Here is a 27,040-nt window from a genome sequence, read left to right on the forward strand (position 1 = left end):
CATTATTTTCTCTCTATGTGACCCCTAACAGCTCCATTTAAAAATCATTCCTGTTTTTTTTTTTTTTTTTTTTTTTTTTTTTTGGGGGGGGGGGGTGGGGTGGGTGGGGGGAAGGATAGAAAATTATCAATTACCCAAGCATTTAAAATAATTTTGGGATGAGAACATAAATTAGAAATTCAACAACTCACTTTGCTGTCAGAAGCTCCATAGTAGGCAGCTGTCAGCACAATTCCCTCATAACAGCACAGTAAGAGTTCACTTTGCTGAAATACCTCTTTGCAACACAGCAGTAGCTGAACAGTACCAATGTGGACTACAGTGGAATATATAAGACTTTAAGAATTATTATTATTATTATTATTATTATTATTATTATTAACCACCTACCCTCATTCAGTGTCCTGAAACTGAGATTGCTGATTTAGTATTAAAATGCTTGTAATAATGTAGAATGTTATTTTTACAAATCCATTTATTTTCTTTTTGTGGCTGGATATGAACACAACTGAAACTCAGCTAAATATTTGAATGGGTTGTCTTACTTTTGTCTCATTTTGAGAAAAGATGACTAGGGACAGAAGGATTCTTCCCTAGTCCTTACATACAGAGAGTAATTTTGGAGTAGATTATGAGCAGATCAGTGATCAGCTCATTTCTGATTTATGAATAACCGCAAACTCTATTTGTTCTACAAATAAATAAATTTCAGGCTGACACTTTCCAGTGAACATTTGTCAGTGACATACAATCGGCTCCAACTGTCAATTAAGCTGAAGAAAGTCTGAAATAAACAGCGTATAATTCAACTACAAATTGTATTAAAATTTAAATAGGTTTTGACAAAAGAATTTAAAATGATGCTTGCAGCCTTTATGAATATCCTTGTTACATTAAATACATAAAGTCCATAATATATACACAAAGTCCATGTAACTGCTTTACTCATAACTATAAAAGTGAATCTGCAAGAACAACCAGCCATTCTTCAGCAGCAAGACTAAGACTTTCATGAAAATTCCTTGCAGAAAAATACAAGACTTATGTCACTAATTTCTGTTCTGCTTTCCACAGTTATCAATCACTATACTGAGTCAAGGTGCCCTCTTTTTGTGACAGTAAAGCAGAACTAATTATCCGATAGCAGACTGGAGTTAATTGAAAAAAAGTCTGCATGATTCTACATGAATAGCCCTTTATTTAGAAGGTGTTCTAGAGATATGCACTTCTATTTTGAGCTAAGGAAACCACAGACACCGCTGCCTGCTCTTCATTATTTTTGTTGTTGAGTTTTTTGTTTGTTTTGGGTTTGGTTTCATTTGTTTGTTTTGTCTTAGAGAGGTTGCCAAAAAAAAAAAAAAGTAATTATATTCATGGAGTATAGAGGCTCTGCTGTTCCCTTACAGTGCTGCGTATGACAGAAAACTTAAGCAGTTAGATTACTGCTAGTGGTATGATAAAATATCACTGACAGAAAAAAGTGCTTTGCATTGTGCTCTCCTGAGTATGTTGAGAGTAGCCAAACTTCCTCTAGCTAAAGATAAACCACACCATTAAAACTGGCTTCTCAGACACAAAACTCTGTGCACAACTTCCCTAAACAGTGGCTTTTAATTTAAGAAACCTAATTTTCCAGAGTGGAAAAATATAAAAACCTGAAACTTCCAATGGGTACTAATTTCTATTAGTATTTCTCAGCAGATGTCTACAGAGACAACAAACCAGTGAGGAGGAATCAGCATGACGTGTAATGATTGTTGCATGCTGCTGGCATAACGTTGTCACGGTTTTGGATGGCAAAGGAAAATCTTTGGGGAAGAAAGAGAGACAAAATGGTTCTACCATCAATTCCTGGAGTGGGTCTTTGAATAAGGCACCAAGTGGATGAGGTAGGCATGATTGAATATCAATTGAATAGCAGCAAAAGCTTAATAGGAAATCTGAGTGGTGGTCTCATGAGACCCTAAGTGTTCCAGACATGCTGATGAAAAGAACATTTTGTTAGCGATTGCAAGAAGAAAGCATTATGGAGTTTGCTGTGGAGGGGAATAGAAATCATAGGCCATATCTAAAATATGATCTGAGCTACAATCAAACTGATCAGGCAACGGATATTAAGGGACTGATAATAGATTCATTTGGGTTTAAACTGAATTTAAGACAGTTAAATGATGGTTTGGATTTTACTGGACAGAAGGATATGCTTGGAAGGGAGACAGACAGAAATCTGTGTCATTAAGAAAGTAAGTTGCATTTCAGTCTGCAGATAAGATCAGTCATGAGAGAAGAAAAGAGGGAGAATAACAGATGACAGCAGAGAAGTCTGAAGAATACCTTGGTTATAGGGGGCCTTGTAGTCTAGGATGCATCCTTTGGAACAGATGGGTGAAACTATCTCTTGTCCTCAGAGATGAACACCAATTTTCACATTAATGTAGATGAAGCATGTGTAATAATAATACATTAATACTGACCAAGGATCCACTATTTAGTGTGAGTTCAAAGTTCTACCATGACCTTAGCAGCTCCAGCAAGTATAACTAAAGGGGACAGTGACAAATGGCACTAAGTTAAACACATTCCCCAGGAAGTTATTCATCAGGTTAGCTTTGGGAAAGCTATTGTGATTCAAAGAGAAGGATTTGCAAGAAATGCGATCACATATGACCAGTGTTTTGAAGATCTGCTCAGAAGATGCTTGGGTTTCTTAGATGTATAGAGAGAAATTAGATACTTTGCCTCATTGTGATGCTCATCATAAAACCAGAGCAAGGATGAAACATAGATAATGTATCAATTGGATAATGTTTGGTGGATAATACAGCTTATAAAGGAAAAAAACCCCATACTTTTTACTAACAACTTTTAACTGAAGGCTACATAACTTCAACAAATTTAGCTTTTAATTGAAACATTTGCAAAGGAAAAGTATTTAACCCTTAAGTGAATCAATTATTAAGTCATTCTAGAATGTATTTATTTATTTTTTAAACCATAACTGGACTCAGAGCTATAATTATGGGGGTCAACACTCCTGCTCATAGATTTAGAATTAAGTGACTTGCTTCGTTTTCCAGTAATATCAGAGATTCAGTGTTTCTGTTCAGGATACCTTTTTCAAAATTAAAAACAAAACAAAACAAAAACAAAAACAAACCATGGTTGTAATAGTATTTTCTGAGAATTTATAAATAGATTTCTTCTGTTCATTTATGAATTTAAATGAAGATAAACAAATTTTGCAGCAAGCTGTTCATCAGCTACTAACTATTTCATTTGCTCTTGTACAGCATCTGCACAGGACATTCATTAAACTTTCTGTGTGATTAAAACTTGAGGACTTTGATTTTAATAAACTACATTTGATTTTTAGAGGCATTTTTTTTTCCTTGCCATTAGTCATTCCATTTCCTCTATCTTGGATCCTAATGTTCATCTCGAGAAAATAACAGTTAGCTCAGGTCTCTTTCAAAATGACTGATGATTCCCATTTATGTGACTGGAACAGAGGCACTTTGTTCTTATCAAAATGGCAACTGCCTCTATTGTGCTCTGGCTGAAGGAATCCTGTATTATTTATCAAGTCAGTCCACAGTAGTCATGCTGAAAGAGGACAAGTCTGCCCAAGTTTCTCAATTAGCAATGATTTTGTGAAACAACACCTTAAAGCTGCTAAGCATTAAGTTATAGAAAATAATGATAATTTTTCCAGGATTGCTGCTTTTTTAAAAGACTGTCTATGAAGCTTATTTATCAAAATAGACAGAAAGAAAATACCACCATAATGAAAAAGCATATATTTTAAATTATTTAAATTTTACTCTACAATTATAGAAACAATTATGTATTTATCATACTTAAGAAAATACAATAAAGGAAAAAATAATTTAATAGATTTTTATCATATATTCTCCTATCTATTTCATTTTGCTTTCTTTAACTGCCAATTTTGCATCTCCTGAGTTTACAGTGAGTGTACTGAGGATTTTTACAGATTTCCATAGTGCTTTTACCCATGTCAGAATAGACATTCTCAATGAGGATCCCATTGCATCTTAACTTCTGAAATTATAAAACTCTTAATATGCGCTTTTTAATATAAATCACTACGGTACAAATGTACCAATTTCTCACTCTAAAAGATAATTACCGATATGGGGATTCATACAATGAGCAATTTCATACTCAGAAATACTGATGTATGACACGTACCTTGACTTTTTCCAAGTGATCCTGCAGAGAGTCAATCAGCAGATCCCCCACTGGCTGCCAGGATCCCTTGAATGCCTCAGCCTGGCGTAGCTTCAGGTCCAGGTCATCCATTGCCTCTTGAAGGCCCTGCAGTCTTTCAAGAGCATCGTCAATCTTCTTTTGCCAATCAGCAGACTGGAGATTCAGCTTATCCCACTCAGTTCTGACCTCATCTGCTTGCCTTTGCAGAAGTTTAGTGACATTGTGGGCTCTTTCCTCAGGTGGTAGATCTAAATGTGAAAGTGAAGAGGCTTTTAAGACATATTCTGTCTTAGAATATATCCAGTTGCCATCTGGATAAGTTCAAATCTCAGTAAGAATCTCTTCATAACCGTAGGCACCTGTGAAATTTGTTTTATCAATGTAATCTTGTTTCAAAATCTCTTAAAAAACTTAAATCCCGCCACCATAAAAATCAGCAAAATATGCTTTTAAGTACATAAAGGAATTTTGAAACACGCAAGGTGTACCTAGAAGTTTATCACCTGATTCAGCACAATATTTCTGCACATAGATAAATATTAATCACCGTGAAGCTTTTGCTGCAATTAGGTGGATTTGGGATCTCCTGTAGTACTGAGACTACAAGGTGAATTTTAGCTTAAATTGCAGCTTTGAGCCCTCAAATGAGGCTATAATTATAGACAGGTCCTGAAGGTTTAAAGGCAGTTTCAAAATCTGCTTATAAATATGCATGCCTATTTAGTACCACAGTGTTCAGAAGGATTGCTAAGGCTTGCTTTCATCTATATTTTTAGCTTGGTTTCTGAATGCTGGCATTCAGCTCGGAGTGTAAAAGGGATGCTTTCAGAGCGGCTGGCAGGATTTATTTAATCATCGCTGATCATCACTGATCTCTCCAGCAACGTGTTATTACCCTGCTCTTGCTTCAATTACCTCTGGGTTCTGGGCAGATCTTCTCCACTGCCTCCACAGGCTGCTCGGCCAGGAAGATTCGCACAGTCTCAAGGGCACTCCTGATAACAGGTTCTTTTGTTTTTAGCTCCCTCTTGAAAGTCTAAGAAACAAAATTCTTGTGAGTGGATCTATAAGGAAATACCAAGTCAGAATAGCAATGTCAGAACAAAATTTCCAGCAACAGCCTCTGTGTGTGCATAACAAGAAGCAATAAAACACACACACACAAACTAAAAAAAATCAACTTTTGCTTAACCTGAAATTACTACGTATTCAAAAGAGCAAATATGCTGTCAGCATACTGCATTTTTCTTTCTTTAGCAACAACTCCTTTTACTCTTTTACTCTATTCTATACCCTGCTTTTAAATAGCCATGAGTAAGTTACTGAAAATTAGTAAAGCTTTAGTAGGTCAATGAAAGTATACATATCTCGGTATTTATTTTTTAATTTCTCTATTTTTATTAATGAGAATATAAGAGTCTATTAATCTGATTCCAAATGTACACCACACAAAAATGCAGATGAAACCCAGCTTGTGGGTTGCATATGCATTGGTTCTTCTGCATGTTGCAGTGAATTTCTCTAAATGGTCCTTACTACACTTTTATTTCCATGTTTTCTTCTGCATTTATGAAACATTGTTGAATGCGTACTGTTTCAAGCAGCATAGAGGTAAAATATGCCGGTAATTTAATAGTACAATGTAGCACAAAACACAATACTGCAAAAAGAAGAGCCATATGTCATGGGTAGAAAACAGGTATTTTACTGCAGGGATTAGAAAATTCTCATTTTAACACCAGCATTATATAAGCTTGTAGAATAATAAATTCACCAGTTCATTTAAATTAATTATTAAACAAAATTTGTATTTCTATGCAAACTAATGAAGGATTATAATTTCAAAATTAAAAAGTTCATTACACTTTGAATTATATTTGATATGTGTCTCTCTGTACAGGAAATATGTACCAGAATTAATAGTGAGAACATGTACAGTTTATAATATGAGCACTCACAGGTAAAATGTTCTTAACACATTTCAGGAAAGTAAGCCTTAGGAAATAACTACATTATTCTACTATAAATATCTAAATGCACTTTTTATTAAATGGTCAAAACAAGGTTTGTAGCTGTTCTTGGGAAAACCCTTCAGCAAAGTCTTCTTTGTTGAAGGAAATAAAGCAAAAATATCTTCATTTTGTGTCAAGGACAATAATGGGACGGGAATCTCTTCACAGAGTTTATTTGCCATCATAAGAGAATCTGCCATTTGATTAATACTTGAGATAAATGTTTTAAACAATCATGTTGACCTTTAAAAACAATACCAATTTACAGAAATAAAGAAGTACTGTATATCAACAAGTCAACTACCACTGGACTTTTTTTTTTTTTTTTTTTGCATAAAAACTGAGTGGAGTTACTACATGGCTGAATGAAAAATGTCAGACTTAGACATTTTTAGGTTTATAATTCTTTTAATTCATATTGGACTCTTGCATGAAGTGCAATGGAAATAGGAAATATAATAAGACATTTTCATGCCTCCAAATGAGGAAAATTTATTCCTTTAATTAGCCTTTGTGTTCGCCTCACATCATCCTGTCCCACTAGAATGGTGTGGCAGGTCTGCAGGTTAAGTAAGCCAGAAGGAAGCATAACTTAAAATCCAGCACAGTAATTTCCATGGACTCTGTGCTTTGCTCTCTGCCAGTTGTGTTAAAAGTAACATCAACAGTCAAACTCACTTACACCAAATCATTTTTAAGCATTAAATGGTGTAACAGCTTAAAAATATAATATGCTTCAGAAACGTTTCCAAAGATGTGTTATTTCTCAGAAATCTCTGTGCCCCAAACCAGTCCAAAAGGAAGCACTGGCACAAAGGTCTGTTTTGTAAACACACAACAACAGCAGGAAGGAGCTGCCGATATTCCCGGGGAACACAGAAATACACTGATGTGCAGAGTAGTTAAAAGCCAGAAACACCACTGAACATAGTTCAGGCATTTGGGAATGAGCAGTCCTGCTGTAAGGGCTGCTGCTGCTGTAGACCAGTCACCCCTGGCTCTGTACATGTGCACACCAGGAGAAGGACAAAAAATACCTTCTTTCAGCATGTACTGTTCTTGCAGAATACTACAGCGATCAAATACACCGAGTGGCATTATCTTTCCAGAAGAGGTTCAAAGCCACAATCCTCCTGTATCTCTTATGCAACAGAAGGAGAACATATGTGCAATGAAAGCCTCTGGGCAGGATTCTCTATCTTCCGCAAAACAATAGAGAAATAAGTAGGAACTTCTGACTGCGCATTTTGTGTTTTGTCACAAACAGAAAACACGTCTTTCTTTATTATTAAAGGAAAACTGAGGCAATGTGCTAATTTTTTTTTTCCCCCAACTTTTCCACTCTGAATGTTGGAGCTGGTGGAGACAACTACAGTCTGTGAATCCTGATTTATATAACACAGTATGGTGTTGAGATCTATTTACAGCTTTGATCTGCAGATTTCTACCAAGTTAAAATATGTTTCAATTAAAGAAATTTGAAAAGGAGAGGATGAAAAAAACATGAGGCTGAAGCAGTAGCACAGAACAGCATTAAAAATAATGGATTCTCATTTCATACTAACCCATTCCAAAAAAAGTTCTTACTGTATGAAGATAAAGCTGCTTTTCAGATTAAAGTTTTGTTGTGAGATATGTGTACACTACCAGTAAAAATCAAAAGTAGCAATAAAAGACATTTTCTCTTTTTTTGGAGGGAAAAAACCCAAATGGAATTTATCTATCTAGAGCCCTGACAAATACATCTTTATAATAACTAGACCATCACTGAAAGCAGAATTAGCCTCAATGAATGTCTAATGTACAGCTAATGATTGCAGGCTAATTTCATTGAATTCCTTAACTTCTTCCACACTTCGTGGTGACTGTAGAGGAAATCGAATACGCATAATGCATGACCTGACAAAAAAGTAAGTAAACTACTTTATTTAAGCATGTCTATTTGTCATCAACACTACAGCAGTAATGGCATTCTGTCCACCATTTAATAATGCATATATTGATCAGCTTTTCTCAGACCTCTACTATCACCTCATGAGTGTCCTTAAATCTCTTTAAATGTAGAAACAATGATTGTTTAAATTGAAAAATGAAAATATAATGAGAAAAGAGCTGCATTCGTAAAACTAACATTAATCTCTGTTATTTAAAAACTAGGAATTTTTGCTTTCAATGTTTTTAAAAGGGAAAGAGTACAATTAGATTAATTCAACATGTTTGTCAAACAGAATGCTTTTCAAAATATGGTGTTTGTTCTAATCATTAAAAGTAGACATCAACTGTGGCCCCACAGTTTGTTAGTGTTTTGAAGCAGGAATTATATTCCTCTGTAGGCAGTGATGTGAAAGGGTTTCCATGGAACTGTTAATATTTACCTTCTATGTTCATAAATGCCATTTACACTGTTAATAAAATCACTAAACAGCAAATGAGGCAACACCTAAAACAATGAAAGACATAGCAGGCTATCTGCATGACACCTAAATTACTTAAATTAGATTAACAGTAACACACACAGTTGTTAATTGAATTTCACAAAAACAATATTATGATACCTAGTAAAACAAAGAAAAATATAAGATAATTAAATAATGTTTTGAAGAACGGGAGTATCTTTTTATCATTGACTAATGCCACCATCACCATTCCTCCCCACATGTTCTAAGACTTTGGAATAGAGACAATTTCTTCAGATGCCAAAAATTGAAAAAATTGCCTACTATATATATAAGTTCAAACCACTAGCAGTTATGTGGGTGTATTTGGGATACATTCCAAATTGCCTTGTCTAAAAAGCACCTCACATTTATAACACAACAATGATTTTGACTGCACGGATACCCCTGCTCTCAGTTGAGTTCAAGCTCTCCTCTGGCACAGATTCAAGCATTTGAAATTTTCATCTGAATCCTACTCTTAAATTTTTTAAAGCCAATCTTGGCAACTAGGAGCACTCAAGTGGTAAGAACTGACTTCTTTTCATCTCTTTTATGATTCTCTGTGGTATTCCAGATGGTCTTCTGAATGATAGAGAGGTTAAATACATTTGCTCTTCTTTAAATTTTACCTTTAAGGGAAAGAAATAAAATCAGCTTGCAGCACTTCTTTGGAAAAAGGATTCCGGCATAAAATCATGTTGGCATTCATCGTGATATTTCTCAATTAAATCAATTAAACTGCATAGAAGTAGAGTTCCCCTGATGATGTTTATTCACTTCTCAAATAAGGAACTTACTTGGGTTCAGTTCTGGCTTTACCCGACAAAAACAATCCTTCACAGAAGGAAAAACATCGTACTTATGAAGACCAAAACTGGAAGTTTTAGTTGCTTAAAAGATTGGTCAGAACTGACAGATACTTCTCTAGTTTACTGAAGACAAATTTCCAGAAGTGACAGTCAGGAGAACAAAAGGAACAGTCATCAGATTCTTTTTCTCAATATCAACACACTACCACTGTTTAGTTTCACATCCAACACTCTGAGAACTAAACTCTGCTCTTAAGCAAAGGCCCAAACCTCTCAAAAACAGCTTTCCAGTACTGGGCTCCAGCTTTAATCTAGATAATCGTACACTTGTGAAAGCATTTGAAAACATTTTTCTTATGTTCAGAAATGAGCTAAGCTGTTCATTTGGATTTAGCCTTTGTATATCTGCTTGTTTAAAATAAACTTTTAGAGTAACAAAGTCCATAATGCCCAGGAGGAAAAAAAAAAACAAAACAACAATCTTCAACCAACCAAGACGTTAAAATTATAGATTTTGTCAATGGCAACCTGAAGTCGACTTCCACGTTTACTGTTTTACCCTTCACTGTGATACTTGAAGATCAGACAGGGCAAAGTAATGTCATTACTTTAATTATTTAATTTAATTTAATTAAAGTATTCTGTTTTGTTCTTTTTTTCACAGGGAATCAGCATACTTAGACTCAGGCTTCTGAAGTGCTACAGAGTGGCAAAAGGAAAAAGACATATTTCTAAAAGGAACTAAAACATTCTAGCTTTGATACCAGACAGAATGACCAAAGCTCTGCATTTTGTATCTGCAAGTAGCAGAGAAGTTAAAAAAGAGACATGAGATCAATTTTATAAAGTAATTTCACCCCCACTCATGGAATCTTACTTTTATCCAATAATTCTCATCCCTAAAAGTTCTAAATACTTCATTTGTTTGGTGTGTGACAGAGAGATCACTTAGTTCATCACTGAAGACTGAATTCTTGGAAACCCTTAAACCAATTCTAGAGCAATATACATGTTGGAGTCCAGGGCATTCCTTTGGTTGCCCTGGAGGGTCAGGGACCTGGGCAGGGGGGTCTGGGATCCTGGCCCAGAGCTCAGAGAGACACTGGCTTTGATTTCAGTCCATGGGAAAAACTTCCTACACTGAGAGAAGGTTTACAGGCCACAAGAATGTGAAAAAATAGTAGTTTAGCTTATCACAGGGTGAGAAAATAGTAATTTTAGGGTCCTAGCATTGAAGTGAATGGGGACAAGATGGAGAATCTGGGGCGTTGTCTCCTTCTTCTCCTCCTTCTCCTTCCCTCACTCCATTGCTGCATTGACGTGGCACAAAGTAGTTAGTGAGGATTGGGTCAAAGTAAAGATGACCTTTTTAGTAATAGTGATAGACATTGATAAGAAATAGTAAACAAGAAATACGTAGTAATTAGTATAAAAGATAAGGACAGCCCAGCTCGGGGGGAGACGTGAGGAATCCATGCAGCTGCGAACATCTTGTCGGACTTCGAGAAAATTGTAAGATAAGAAACAATAAACGAAGTATGCAACATTGAAAAATCTAAACCTGAGAACTCCGTCTCTTCCTTCGGCTTAGCTCGGAGCTGTGCAGGGGAGCAAAGGACCCTGAAACCACCTGAATGTCGGGGAAAGCCCCCGACATATGCAACACTAAAATACTATAAGAAGTCATTTCTTTAGGTAAAAAAAGAATTCTTCTGTCTTGGAGCAATTGTTCTCAATTGCTTATATTGTTTAGAGGGAAAAAGTTTGGTAGTAACAAATCTATAGAAATCTCTCTCTAACTCTTATTTTGGGCTTAAGAGTTGTCTTTGGAGAAAGAGTTTGTTAATGTCACAGTGAGTTAAAGCAACGTCTATATTGTTTCTTTCCTCCTGATATTCTGGATGGGTTTTAAAACTACTTTATGGAAGTTGTTACTTCATGGCTGAAACAGACCTCAGGCTTCTCTTAATTTTCATGGTTATATACAATGCATCTTAACTTTCTTAGGGGAAAGGTGAACAAAGGAATGGTGCTGCCCTGTAAAGTCATGGATGTTTTCACCTTACTGACTCTGTGATACTGCTTTAAGGCCCACACAAAATTTTATGAGAAAGACACATCCTACACATCACCTCTCCAGAGGGAAAACCTCGGAAATGTGACAAAGATGCCCCTTGCAGAAAAGCATTATATTATCTTAGAAAAATTTCCACTGAGAGAGAGAGATATGTTTTTTGTTCATCTTTCTCTTTTGCTTTCTCAATCATTCGGTGAAGATAGGTCCTTCACAAACCATACTGACACTACTTCCCATCAGTTTGTTGCAATAGATAAATGCCTGTGTGCCTATGGAAAAATCCTTTTCTGGCTGAATATGGTACTTCCTGATTTTTCAGAAATTCAGGGTCTTAAAGCAGCAAGAGATGCCATGTTCACTTTGCAAATTTGATCTCACTATCTGTTCTCCAATATGTCCTCCCCTGTGAGAAAGGACAACATATGAGAGCAATATTTATATACAGCTACCTGATGAAAAGAAAAAACACTGATCCTATTTTGTTTTAAAGCACCATTTCACATTTCTCCATTAAGCAGTAAAATCAGAGATTTAGGAACTTCAGAAACAATACCTTTTGTGGCAAGTTCCACAAAGGAAGTTACATATATATAGCACAATGCTTTGAGAGGATGATCATTGGATTTGGAATGTTCTCACAAAATCAAGCTGTCAGACTGAGAATTTAAAATTTTCAATAAAAATTACATTTGTCTGAAATAACTTTTTTGATAGCACCCTGAAGCATAATTGGACATCAAACAGGAAGTAAAAACTTCCTATAATGTAATTACTTTAATTGACAGCGGGAGATGAAGGAGAGGAGAGCTTGAGTGTATATTGTACTATGGAGGTACTAGAACTGTGATTTCACACTCAGACCTGAATAGACCTCAATGATATATGAAATTAAAGATTGTTTCGGTGAAAGTAAACGTTGGATTAGCATCAGACTAATGTGAATTGGTTAAACACAGGAGACATACTTTAAGGATACCCTCACCACAACAAAAAATCAGTGTGAATCTTTGTTTGAAGAATTGTTCTGAAGTATTCTGAGGGTTGTTAATTTGGTGGGTTTGAAAAACAAACAAACAACTTCCTGTACAAGTGTTCCATTTAGGTTCCCTTTTCATCTTAGTCTAGAATGGTCCCCCATATGATGCTCTGCTATGGTCTTTCCATAAGAATTCCCTGATTAAACCAGTATAAACCACAGACAGTTGTCACAATAATTTCATGGTGTGGAGTTGTGCAATAGAGCTGATACCAGCTACTCTTGTCACAAATGTTCCCAAAATCCAAACCAAGGTTTCAAAAAGTAAACATGAAGTTGGAATGCCTGATCTAGAAAAAAAATCAGAACCACTTATTTAATCCTCAAAAATTACTAGGTCAGTAATTATTCTGGCTATGAAATCTGCCTGTCTGTGATAGGTCTCTAAAGGTCATGGTTGCTAACACTTCCTTCTCCAGAAGGCTGATTTTCTCTGCTGTGTTTGAAAGCTACAGCTGGACTTCTTTCCAACAAGGACTGTGTCATGAAGCACCAGCCTGCAAAGGAAAAAGCAATGACCAAAAGATAATTAAAAAACCCAAAAAACATACCCGATGAATATCATTCTGTTTCTGCACAGTGGGAAGATCTCCACCAATGGGTGCTTGCTGTTTTAATTCATCCTCCTTCAACTGCAGCCATGCCAAAAGTTCCTGAAGAGAGAGATGTAATCGCTTCCACTGGTCGGTACTGGCTTCCAAATGTGATCTGAAAGCATGTGTTAAATATAAGACAGATTCAGGCACTGTGGAAGTAAAACCCAAAATGTACAAACGTATTTACTGAGAAAGATCCCAGTGTTTCATTAAGTTAATGATTTTTCAATAGCTTCAGTAACTTTGAATTAGATTCAGGCAACACAGATTTAAATTTGGTTCCAAAGTCCTGGCTTTTATCACATCTCCTGATTTTTGTTTTTGATTGGTTGGGGGTTTTTTTCTTGCTTTTTAGTTTTCCTCTTCAGCAGTGAATAATGGCTGTGCTGAATTGTCAGTCTCACTGGAAGTGCACAATTATTATGCAGAACTAGCATGAGAAATGTAGTCACCACTTAGAATTACTAGGACATTATTTACCTGAAATATAGTAGAGAGTAGTTTTCCAGATCAGTGAAGAGCAAGCATTTCTCTAAACCACTCCACAAACCATTAAACTTATACAAGATTCATTCTCTTAACTTTTTAAAATAAGAGAACCGATGTCATTCTTTAAAAAAAATGTCACAAGGAAATTGTTAAAGCCAATTACAAATCCTAATACACTATCTAGCCAAATGTCAGTGCTATTTTAACAGTGGTGTGAATGAAACTATTTGAAACACTGGGAAAATTAAAAAGAAAAAATATCATTTTACACAAAAAAGGTCTGCATCATGATGACATTTTCTAAAGATTTCCTCTGTATATGCTTAAATGTGGTTTTGGGCATCAAGTATTGAGCTTCTAAATTTCAGCAACTGTTTTCTGTGGCTGGACTGATAAAGTCTTCAATTTTCTCTGTACTGTAGATAAACCCCACTAAAATTTTGTCTTTCTGGACTTACGAATATGCTATTTTTTAATTTCTGGTTTGGGAGAAAAATCCTAATTCACCTCCAAGAAATGTAAGAAATCCTCTCAGTAACTCAAATCAAATGATTATTACATAACAGTAAAGTGAAAAAATGTGCAGGAAAATAAAGACAAATTTTCTTTTATTTCATACATTTCTGTTTAAGTTCTAGCTTTGTTCACATAGCATTAATCCTCTTCTACAGTGATTGCTTATAAAATCATTCTTTTCTGACACTAAGACTTCTACTCCCATACCTTATATATAACATCCTATAAAGAAATGTGAAAAATATGGACTCAGCATTTTTGCAAACCTTATTACTTAGCTTGGATATGGAAAGGAGGAATTGATGAAGGTAGGGACAGTTGCATTTCTCTGAAATGCTCTATGAATCCTGTCTTCTTTCCAACCTCTTACATCAGGTAATAAAGTAGCAAGGAAAGAGAAAGAAAAGTGACAGATCAGCCACACACTGACAGAAAATTCAGCTGCTCTCAAAGTATGTGAGCTAACGGAAAATCTCTTTTTTCAAACTTAAATGCTACATGTGAAGGACACACATAGACCTGGCCTTTTGATCTCTTCTCTCGCAGGGCATCTGGGAGCTGGGGCAAAACTGCTCCACATCAGGGGGAGGCCAGTCCTGCAGGCAGTGAAGTCTAGAGAGGGCCCTGCATGCTAAAAGATTTAGATTATATATTTGTTTATATATCATAAATTATTTACAGTTAGGGTGGTGAGGTACTAGAACAGATTGTCCAGAAAAGTTGTGGATGCTCCACCCCTGGAAGTGTTTGAGACCAGGCTGGATGTAACTTTGAGCAACCTGAAGGTGTCCTTGCCCATGACAGTGGGTTGGCATTGGATGATCTTTACAGCCCCTGCCAATCTAAACCATTCTTTCATTCTATGGTACCTCTGAAAGTGGCAAGGGGAGAGAAGCAGGGATATTTATGGAGAGCTGAGGGAGGCAACAACCAGAGCAAGGACCACAGGATTTTAGGACAAGAGACAGTCAAGGAGCAAAGTTTCTGATTCAGGCAAATTCTCTTGCTTCCTGTTTATCGTGGCGTAGGCAAGCTTCCACCTCTTCTGGAGAAGGGCAACAAATGGAGGCGAACACTTTTTCCCTACTTCCCCAGATCTGGCTTTACAGGGAAAAAATGCAAAACGAGTGACCTGAACGGCTTTTGTTACTGCTGCTGTGCTCTGACCTTCCCTTCTGCCTGGAGAACATTTCATATGTCTTCTCTAATCCTTCTTTTGTGTAAGCATTGCTAGTTATGATGAAATCTATTCCATTCTGTGCTATGGATAGAAAAAGCTTCAAACAAGCAGACTGGGAAGAACCTTTTCAATTAGTCTGGTGGCCAGCAACACGTAAACTGAATGCTTGAGAATCCGAGAATTGTTTCTTATCCTAATCAGTAAGTTGTTGAAAACCTTAAGCCTTTTATTGGAAGCACAGATTTTAGAGGGGAAGTTTGTTTGTACAATGCAGGAAGTCACTGTGATATAACTGGGGTTTACTGCTTCTGACTCAATTAATGACAGCAATACATTAAACTGAAAAAAATGAAAGACAGAAAGTCCCATACGTTTAATTACTGATATTTGGACAACTGGCTTTTTAATCTCAAAAATCACTGTGTTTGAGCAAGTTCATGGGTAAAATGTACGCAAACAAAAAAAACAAAACAAAACAAAAAACCACCCTCACACTTTGATGGGTTTTATCACTCTTCTGTTGCTCCTCAGGGAAAAAAAAAAAAAAAAAAAAAAAAGGGAAAATGTCTCTTTTTTTCTTCAGTTACTCATATCTTTTCAACTCACAGCCTTCATTTATTTTAAATGATTGATGATAAGGAGATGGTTTTTGTCATTACACAGCCTGACCTCCCTCAGGACCTGAGCTGAAAAAAGCTAATATTTCATACATTACTTTGGAAAACACTTCTGTCTTTTGCTGCCCTTTGAACTACCACCAACACACATCAGGTGAGAAAATGAAAAAATGCCCAAGACTGCAACTGAGCTGGGCTGTCTATTGCAGAAGCCGTATTTTTGGAGAAAATCTCCTGGGAAAATTTCTTTCAAAATGAAACCTTTAGTCCATTGAAGCCTGAATGACCACTTGATAATTTGTAATGTAACCAATTATTATATTTCTCCTTGCAAACAAAAGTGTTTCCTCTCATGATACTACCTATGGATTTTTTTTTTACCCCTAGATTTTATTTAGCAATTCTGTCTACCCTCCTGACAACAGTTAAAACCTTAAATCATTTGTCTTCTCATTTGTGAGGATATTTTTAGTTTGCACTGGAAATAGCAGTCTTTAAAATAAAGCTTATCATAAATATTGGTTATTTAATCACTTTCTTTCATGACTCACTGATAAGTCATACCCAGTTCTAGAAGAAAAGTCCACATTTAGAGGGGGTACAGTTACTGTTTAAATATGTCAATCTTTCTCTCTGTAATTACAAAATTTCATCATACGCCTCAAATCCTAATCCTCTACTATCATTTTCACACCAAAAGACCTAATCATTCTTACAAAGTTAAGCCAACATCCAAAGCAGCACAAATAATTTCAAAATAGACAAAAACAGTGCTAACAGAAACAAAATTAAACCATTTTACTTGCAATTTGTAGCATTCCATGTAATACACCAATGGTAAACTTTTGCTTAGGTTCAGGTCCTACCTAATGTTTAGAGATTTCTTCCTAAGTTCATTCCATCTGAGGTTCATGTTATCCAGACGTCTGTGCAGCAGGGTTGCATCCTCAGAGCCTTCCAAGGACCTCAGGATTTTCTGCCCATTTTCATCCAGGTTGTGAAAGACGTCAGTGTGAGCATCAATTTCTGCCTGTAGTTCCTATGGAATCAATGGAAAACAATGTATCTGATTTCTTTAAAAAATCACAGAAATTATGATTTTTCAAAAGAGTGGAAAAATCCTCAGTGCAACACAGAGCACAGATTTTGCTTACTCCTTTTACAGCGACATCATGTCCCAAATACCAAGCCATGTTTCCCTTTCACACGAAGGCCATTTTCATTGAATATGATGTTTTTTTCCATACGGAGCATAAGGAACAAAGTTTAGAAAGCTAAAGGTGTAGCCTTTGACCGGCAACAAAGCAAGGACAAGATACATTTACTGTGCTGGTGTGGGAAAAGTAAAGAAACACAAAATCCTCAGGATCTCAGGTAAATCTGACCTTCACATGATACGTCTTCCTGTGCAACATTTTCAGTTTGAGCTGGGGACTGCAACACCGGTTCTGCTGCATGGCAATTCCAAGAAAACTAGGCGTCTGCAGCAGCCGGGCTTTAAAATGCCAAGTTCACTTACATTCTGTTGACAGAACGCATTTTGGAGCACAGGCCTCAGCAGTCAATAGCAATAAACAGCCACTTTGTGCTGTATCAAAACACTGGTTGGGGCCACGGCTGTAGGAGGGCCTGAGAATAGCAAGGACCTAGAATATGCAACTGGCAGCTCATGTTGAACAGCCAACTTTTCTTATCGCCTCGTAACTGCAGGCCAGCTCTAAATTTTGAATTCATTTTTTCCCCCTCATTTTTAGCACGGCTGTTTCTGCCAAAAGAACATTCTTTAGAGAGCTGCCTGGTACCAGCATTCCTGCCTGCCCACACGCTCAATGCAGCCTTTGTACGCTGGCTGCCCTTCCCCAAGACGTTTGCACGCTGCAGCTCCACAAGGTCAGATTAATTTGCAGAGAGCAGTGGTTGAATCAAGGTCATAAAATGGAATTAAACAAAAAAAAAAAAAATTCAACACGTACATGAATGAGTGTACATGTACTTTATATGCAGCCACATCTGCACAAAAGTACTTTTACTTTCAAACAAAGAAGCGCACAAACACACAAAGAAATAATGAATAGAGAATAAAGCTCCACATTTTCTCCTGGTTTGCTGGAGCACTAAGATTTCTGGTAGTGGTTTCTTGCTGCCTGAAATGGGAGTGCTAGAGATAAAGTAGGGAAAAGAAATGATTTATGGCATTTGAGAAAAAGACCCAGCACTAACTGAGCATCACAGATAGTCCCCAATGGAAATTTGTTGTAATTTTCTTCAGAAGAATGACTTTGAAAGAGGGGAGCACACAATCTGTCTACTTGGTGTGTTCTTAATTGAATTGGTTTTATTTGATATTTTAAGTGCAATGTTATCTGCACTGAAACATGAGTAGATTGTCCTTGTTCACCTACTGCTGTTCCAAATGTCCTTAAACTGGATAACTTTCCCAGCAATGACTAGCATCATATTTGGGGAAGTTTTAAGGTGAGCTAGCAACATTGGTACAGAGTAAGAATCCTTCTCCAACTATTTCACTTGTCTATTGTCATTCAAGAAGGAAAGTACTTTGGAATGAGTTTGATGTACTTTAGAGGTAACTCTGCAGAATATAACTGTACTATAAACACTGTATGTATTTATTGTTGTTCAGGCAATTTATATTTTTTAAAATGGCATTATTAAGGTACATTAAAATGTACAATATTCCAGGTATGAATGTCCTTACTTGAAAAATTGAATTTTATTTCAAGTCTGAATGTTGCTAGCATCAACTTCCAGCTGTGATACTTCATTTTTGTTTACTTGAATGAAGAATACTCTATTATCAAATTTCTTTCCTTCCATGTATTTGGAGATGCTATTTACACTAGGTTAAGTATAACAATACTGATGTGAACAGCTGAGACAATGTGCAAGAAGGATAAAGTTCACAGTAAAAATTTAACTGTTAATATCTGTCTAGTACTAAGGTCCTCCTACATTTAATAAACAATAAATCTATTATTGGACAAAAGAATTACATGCACTACCTCTTGCACAAAGTTCTTAGCTTTCAGGGTTGTGATGGAAACACTGAAATTACAAAGTTGTTCCTTTGCCTTGGCAAGAACATGTGCCGTGAAACACGTTGAATAACTATTCACAGTAGGAAGCTGTCAAATGTATGTCCTCATTGTATTTTACTACACATATACTCAGAGCATTGTATAAGACAAAATTTAAGGAAAAATCCCTTTCCACTACATATTTTATGTCTTTGTCCAGACACATACATAATTCTAAATATAAAAGCAAACCACATCCTTTTTTAATTTCAGAACAGTACATAGTATCACGACATATCTGGGCAGTTAAGTGGGCAACGAACATGAAAAGTGAAGTATTCTTATCAGAAGCTTAATATTCAAGACCGAGTTTCCTTTATTCCAAATTACTTGTGTATATGGCACTTCTGCTGCTGCTCCCAAAAATAGTTTATTGCAGCTAAGCAGGAAGCCTACACCAACAAGTAAGCAAGACAACAACAACATTTGCTCCTTTTAGGTTGGTGCATTTCAGAACCTTTCTTTGTGACACTTACACATCCCAAGAGAAGCAAAGAGCATATAAGAAAAAGATCTATACACATTTTATTTGTTTTCTGTAATAAAGAAATCCAGGTTTTAAAGCCAGATTATGAATTAGATTATTTTTCTTGACAACAGTAAAGCAGGAAGAGCTATTTTATCTCAAAATTGCTAAAATATTTGCAAAATATGCTGCCATTACATGCCATACTAAGAAGCATAGCATATATGCTAAACATATATTATTTATATCACTTTTGTATTTCCCAAACACATGAAAAGACTACAGAGGATAAAAAAATATCAATCCTGGTATAATCCTACCGAGTTACAGTTGTAGTGTATGCTACATTTTTTGCTGTAGTTGTTATTACTGAGACTGTGTTGAAAAAAGATTGGCTATGTGCTCTTAAAAAGAGGAGAGAACAAAAAGAAAAGCATCCTTTTGATCACAAGTTATTGCTTAGAGTGGGCTGAACTTCCTGGAAAGAATTGCAACTCCATTAGGTGCTGAGTGAAGTCCTCCTTTATTAAGATGAACTATACAGGCTAGATGACAAAAGGCACCATAATATTAGTTCGTAGAAAATTTGCTGAACAGATATTTGAGGTGTCTACACATTTAAAAATGTGTATTTATATTATTTTATTATATAGAATAAGTGCACAACTAAGACACAGAACTAGGGTGATAAAGAGATGAAATGCATTTTGTCTTGTGGAAAACAATCTCGTTGGGCAAAACAGGGTGAGGAAAGTTGCTCTTGCTGTTTCACTTTTGTCCTGAGCTCTTGAATCCAGCACACATGATTTTAGGAAAGTACATTAATGTGGTAAGTGAGCACACACAATGCTGCCAAAAAGCTAGGGGATGGGTGTATTTTTCACTTTCTCAATTCAGTTGTTCCCCCTTGGAATGACTGCTCCCATTCTCCATGGAAGCACAGATCCTCACTGCCCTAATACATTAGCCAGAAAAAAAAAAATTCCCGTGTGGCTCCATGGGTTTTATTTTACCCAGAGCCCTGCTAAGGGCAGCTGAGGTGCCTCTGTGAAATCCCATGCACTCAAAGTTCTGTCAGCTTCCACACAGCACAGCTAGTCCTACAGGAATTCAATATGGTTTGAGACACCTTAGCAGAAACAATTAATCAGTGCCAATATCCTTCATAACACACACGCAATATAGAGACATGATATATAAAGGGCATGGCACATGTCGAAATCTGCCATTATTTTGGCAATACACCAGAGGGATTGGTAGTCTGGAAGTAAAACAAAGCCCTAGAAAGAAGGAATTAGCTCTCTTTCTTGGACTAGAGATGATTCATACTAAAACATGGTAATCAATGCAGCACAGCTGACAAAACATTTATCTTTCATACAAGGTAGGAAAAATTCATTATGCAATAATTTAAAGAAATTAAAGGACCCTAGTTTTCCTTTATTTGCAGCTCTGTAAAGCACATTGTAGCAGTTTAGCAATTGGATTTCAAATTAATCATCCCACTTGATTTCATTTAATTACACCCAAACTCTAAACTTCTGATTCTGCCTAAAGCATAAACTCTGTGTGAGGGTTCAGCGAGTTTGAGACATTTTTTCAGTGCCTTGGCACTCCAGCAGCCTTTGGAGGCACAGAAATCCATGCACATAGTACAACTTTCAGTATCAGAGCTTATTCTCCTGTCTGCTAGACAGAGGGATAGTTTTGTGAGTGTTACAGTTCTGGAGGTGTTGAATTGAGGGCTACAGCACAGCAAGTCAAATGCATTTGGAGCACCTGAGTGATACATGCAGTGCAAGGTGCACTTGATCTGTTTCTTCTGGTTTTGGCACAGAAGACCAGTTTGCACTAGGCTTTATGGCAGTCTCTCCTTGTAAGCTGGTTGTTACCATTTGAACAGAAAGAAATGTATATTTTTTTGAAAGAGAGCATTTGCATCTGAAGATTCTATGATTTAGATAAATGATGGAACAAACCAGTGAAACATTTCTGCTGATTTGCAAGCAGATTCTGGTCCCTTGGAAGTTCTCTCCTTTAAATGTCATAGCTCTTTCAAGAACTGGTTGTTGGAATTGGGTTTCCCTTTTTTTATTTTTATTTTTATTTTTTTGATGCTACTCATTCCCCCATCAAGCTTTTAAGTAATTTTCTCTCCCAGTCCATAAGCAAAACTTTTATTGAGTCTCAGAATGAGACCATTCACTGAACAATTTACATAATGATAAAAACTTCTCAAATGAGATTTAAAATATAATTAAAAGGCAGGCTTACTGAGTTAAAAGCATTGTTGTGAAATGGCCATACATCATCATGCCAAGAAGCCTCCTATTCAGCTAGCCTATGGCATGACCCCAATTCCAGTCTGGTATGATTACATCTCTGAGTTTCATGCTAATGACTTGATTAAAAAGAACGATAAAAAGGTCTTTTCCATTGTGAAGACAAGCTTATGAACATAATTAAGGCATTTCTGGTTTCTCAACACATTTTTCAAGATAAAAAAGGGTAAGAGCTAATCCTCTAGGAGAGAATCAAGTGCTGATGAATGGCAGCCAAAAGTATAACTTTGCCCTGCAGAAAGCAATCTGTGTTAAGTTGCATCTATCATTGTTATGGTTTAATTCTACAAGTCCCAGAATAAAGATGTGACCAAACTTCATATTCAAATGCTAATTTCATCTAACAGAAGATTAAAAAAAGCTTTCTTTAGCAAGTTTGGCCCTGTTTTCAGAAAACAATATTTTTACAAACAGGCAAAAGAGCCTTCAATTTAGGTTATATTCAGATTGCAAGAGACTTCATGGTGCATCTAAGGATGCAGCAATCTCTTGCTGACACTAACTGCAGTGTGGGCTTCTTGATTTCATTTACGTTGGGCTGCCTCAGCTTTGGAATAGCAACACTTTAAGACTGCTAACACAAAAATTTGAACATATACTAATGTGGAGATATTTATTCAAAAAACCTTTTGCCCATAGGACAAGGTCTTGTATTTCTCCCTTGATCATAGCAAAATAATAATGGTTTTGAGACTTCTAGCAATTAATTCAATTATTAGATAATCAATTCAATTATTAGCTAATTCCATGTGTTTGGAAGGAATTTGTGGACTTCTTGAAGAGGTTTTTTGAAGACTGAGAAAACCCTTGCATTCATTTACATGTAATGAAAATATGAATAAATATATTAAATAAAGAAACAAACATTTAAAGAAATAAATATTTCTGCATTTATATTTTCATTTAGGATTTGATCCTTGTCTAGAGATATATATCCTATTCTGATAATAGTGACCTCAATGGAAATTATTATTTTCACTGTCTACTTTTCTTGTGATTATATCTAGATGGAAACCTTAAATAGAAAGAAACATTGTGTTAGTCTGAGGTTACACTAATGAAGAAAAATTCCTTGTAGCCACAAAAATGAAGAACTTATACTGTATGGTATAAAATATAAATATGTATTTTACTAACATAGCCTGTACTCTCTTTCAGGCAAGACAATCCAACAAAGCAAACAAAGCACATTTTTCAAGTAGGAGTTGCAAGTGTTCTGTGTGTCAGAAAATCAGCCACCTCTACTGAGATGTCTAAGAATGGGCTTAGCTATCCGCCTTTGAAATCTGTGTTTGAGATTTGAGTGAGTAGGAGGAAAACAGCATAAATGTGCATAGAATCATACACACAGTTTTCCAAAAGCAAAATCGTAAGGCCCATTACAAACTAGCAGGGCTTTCCAGATTTTAGAAGGTAGTCTTCTCCCACCAAATATGCACGTCCCAACCCCCGTACTCCAGTGAATATCTGATCCCATTCCACCTGCTCATGCTGTCAGCACACTCATCCTGTCAATCTTTTGGCAACCTTTCTGCAGCAAAATAATTATGCTGCTGCTTTCAGTATGTCTAAGTTTTCCTCTCCCCGCTTTCCAGAGATCAAACAGTAACAGCACAAAGAACATCTTCCTTTACAGGAACATTTGCTTCCACTTAGTTACTCTTGCAAGGTCCTAAAGTCCTGTTGCATAGTTTGGAGAGCATTTACATCTTTCGGTTCTGCTGACATTCCGGTACTTCAAATTAATACTGATTTCCTTTTACAACAGGAAATTTTTACACAGTTGTAAAATACACAACTGTATCTAGGTCGGAAGAAAAAAAAAAAAAATCTCATGAAAGATGAAAGGACAAGTCTTTTTCTTCTTTCACCAACCAATAATATCTGAAAAATATCTGATATCAGTTAATTATAGATGACCTTTCCTAGAAGAAAAATTATTTGTACATAAAGAACTGTATATTTGTTTCACAGTACGCCGACATGTAACCAACATGCATCTCATGTTTTAGCACCTATGATACTCATATGTACATTCATCCTTCCCTAAATACAAAAACATATAAAATCCTCTTTCAGATCCATTTAAAATAAAAATTAAAGGCATTTTATACTAAAAAGAAACTATTTCTGTTTGAAACATTACCCTAATTTCTTCTGTTATAAATAATTTTTGCAATCTTCTTTTCTTTAGAAAACAAATATTCTGACATTTGAAGTTTTTATTGGCGATATTGTTGATGTATGGAGAAAAATAATTGGTATGCCAGTTTCATAACGTAATTCTCAATTATTACAAAAAAAAACCAAACCATGAACTCTTATGAAAAGAGAACAACCCAAAACATAAAGCAGAAGCTGGTGGCCTCTTATGTTACACACAATTCAAACTGGATCAAGCAGAACAGTATTTATAATGGTTTTAGGACTCTTTTTAGAAGAAATTTTTATTGCTCTCTAGGTAATGAGATCTGTTAGGAATTTCTATTATTTCAGGTCTTCCTCTGTACAAGCATGCAAGATCCACTGCAATTAACTGTTCTTAATCAAGGACGGGTTAATTGGGACCTGGTAGGCATTATGCAGGAGGCAATGTGGCAAAAACCCCAGTGTTTCTGTGCTACTTGTGTCAAACCCTCCCTACTCGCGGTGTCCTGAGGAAGGGCCAGGAAGGGCAGGCACTTGGGCAGCATAAAGGGCAGAAGTACACTTCATCTTGATTTTCAGTGGAAATCCAGGTCATGCTAGCGTGGCCTCAGGATTTTCTGACTTCCTAGGTTTTAAGCAAGAGATGCCAGTAAAGTTACCACAGAGAGAAAGCTGTTGTGCAGCAGTCAAATGTTATCAAAGTCACTCTAACGATGGATGTTGGCTGTTCCTGTCACAACAAAATAGAATTCATCAAGTGTTGGTCAGTTTACTCATTAACATGAGCTGGGTTTAAGCTGCCACGAGGAGAGCTAGTTTTATCTTGCTGATGATGTTTTAACCTCAAGCTTGCTCAGTGTGAGGAGCACCACATGTTTAAACACTCAGTGAGAAGCCAACAGGCCGAAGTTACCACTTATGGCCTCTCCCTGTGTAGATGGACTCCCCTCTAAATGCAACAACAGGCAGAGCCACAGAGGCTCAGGCAGCCCCGAAGAGCTGTTGCCAAAAGGGCTGGCACAGTAACAGAAGAAGCTGTCGGGCTCAGGACCAGGGGGCTGCAGAGAGGCGCTGCCACCAACAGCTGTCCTGTGAGGAAGGTGATGCCACTGCCTCCCTCAGTGGGCTTTTCCTTCTGACGCTCAAACCCAAAATCCTCAGCTGCCTGCTCACACCAACGCTGACCACATCACCAAGGCTTCCACCTCTAAACCCGTACTGTGTCAACACCTCAAACTCTGCAGCTGAACTAAAATGAGTAGCTGTTCTGGCTGTTCTACTTCTGGCCGTTAACTTGCTGTTGCTGCCCTGCACTCAGGTGTTCAACCATTCCAACTGTGCTGGAGAGCTGCACTGGTGAGAAATTTGACAGAAAGGTCCATCCTCGTTGGTTTTCATCTCTAAGAAGTTCCACAGCTTTATGTTTTTCTGAATAAGCTGAACCACACCAGGACCATGTTCTGCATGATTTATTTTAGGTGCTTTAATAATGTATGTTGACTGTCTTGAAATAAATAGGTAACTGAAATAAACAAATAACTGGCAAAAGTTCAGAGCCTGAAAAAAAATACATTTGAAACAATATATTTCAAAATAGCAACTTTATCATCTTGATTGGTCTTTCTGCGGCATTCTAACCATGTTTTGCTGCAGCCAGAAATCAAAAGCAAATTTGAACAGAATTCCTGTATCAAGGGATCTCTGAATAAGATTTACATTCTGAAAACAATTACTTGGTATTTTCTTGGATTTACTAGCAAGATGCATGTACTCCCACAGTAAATATGGTATGAGGTTAAAATGATAAATACCACTGAAAAAATAATGATATCACCAGCAAAGTCTGAGATAAACCTGTATCTTAACATATTTTTAGGAGACAAGTTACTTGGGGGTGAAAATTCACTTCTGTTCATGTTTATCAGTTTGACATTAAAAACCAATTTGGATCACTGTGTTTCTAAAATCCACCAACTGAAAAAAAAATATACTTGTTATTTCTATCTTCCCTTCATTCCAGTAAAAGAGAAATAATTCCACTATCATAATAAAAATTAAATTATTTTAATTCAGAGGTCATATTGGTCAAATCATGTAAGTGTTTTCACCTAGATCCAGATAAGAAAACCAGCTCCCAAGAATTGGAGGCAAGAAGGTAAGAAAAGTGAAATGCACACTTTTAAACTTGAAGTATACTTGGTATTAATGAAGGAACAGAGGTGAACATACAGCAATGGAAGTAATAGAGCAAATATATATGAAGTTAAATAAAAACAAACAAACAAACAAACCTCTTCCCATTTAGAATCAGACTCTTTCTCTTTAAACTTAAATAAGAACTCAGGGCTTAGATATCCTCTCAGAAGACAGAATGCACTCTTGTTAGTAAGTCAATATATCAGGCAGATCTTAAGTACTTCAGGAAATTCACATGCTCCTACTTAGGTTTCTGTAGAGATCAAATATGCCTCTTCTACCGTCACTCAAAAGTATCCCATCCAGTCCCAGGTTTATACCCTGGAATTGCTTTTATGGCTCTTCCGTCAAGATTACTTATCAAACACTTTATAAATTGCTGACACAGGACACTGCAAGTAACTTGCCTTCACTGCTAATCACATCAAAGTCACTCTCATTATCCAGAAGTTTTGGATATGTTTTTGTCATTGATCTCAACAATACACTAAATGTGACATAAATGTGTGGCTGAGAGATACTTCTTCAGGAAACAGTTCATAAACTAACCTAAAGTCTCACATATTCATAAAATTTAGGAATACACTTGGAAGCAGAACTCAAGTATCTCAGCAAGCTGAAGACTTTGCCCAAACATGCAGCTCAGCTACATTTAGTTATAACACCCAAAGCTAAAAAATATGCTGAAGAACACTTTATAGTACCACAGGCAATCTTGGAAATGACAAAAGAACATATCAGATTGTGACAAAAAAACCTGACTGTCAGTTTATCGTTCATAATAAATGCT

General features: G+C 36.3%; 1 protein-coding gene across 7 annotated transcripts in view; it reads right to left on the bottom strand.

The window, feature by feature from the left end:
* DMD (dystrophin) overlaps positions 1-27,040 on the bottom strand; it is a 1,060,860-nt gene that overhangs the window by 179,565 nt on the left and 854,255 nt on the right. For all 7 annotated transcript variants that reach the window (XM_040088691.2, XM_040088709.2, XM_040088718.2 and 4 more), the window contains 4 exons: positions 16,870-17,042; positions 13,157-13,313; positions 5,149-5,269; positions 4,213-4,481 (listed from right to left, as the gene is read on the bottom strand). In XM_040088691.2, the coding sequence (XP_039944625.2) occupies positions 4,213-4,481; positions 5,149-5,269; positions 13,157-13,313; positions 16,870-17,042 (720 nt within the window). The remainder of the gene's footprint in view (positions 1-4,212; positions 4,482-5,148; positions 5,270-13,156; positions 13,314-16,869; positions 17,043-27,040) is intronic.

Source organism: Hirundo rustica, chromosome 2 (assembly GCF_015227805.2).
Source record: "Hirundo rustica isolate bHirRus1 chromosome 2, bHirRus1.pri.v3, whole genome shotgun sequence".
Classification (NCBI taxonomy): domain Eukaryota; kingdom Metazoa; phylum Chordata; class Aves; order Passeriformes; family Hirundinidae; genus Hirundo; species Hirundo rustica.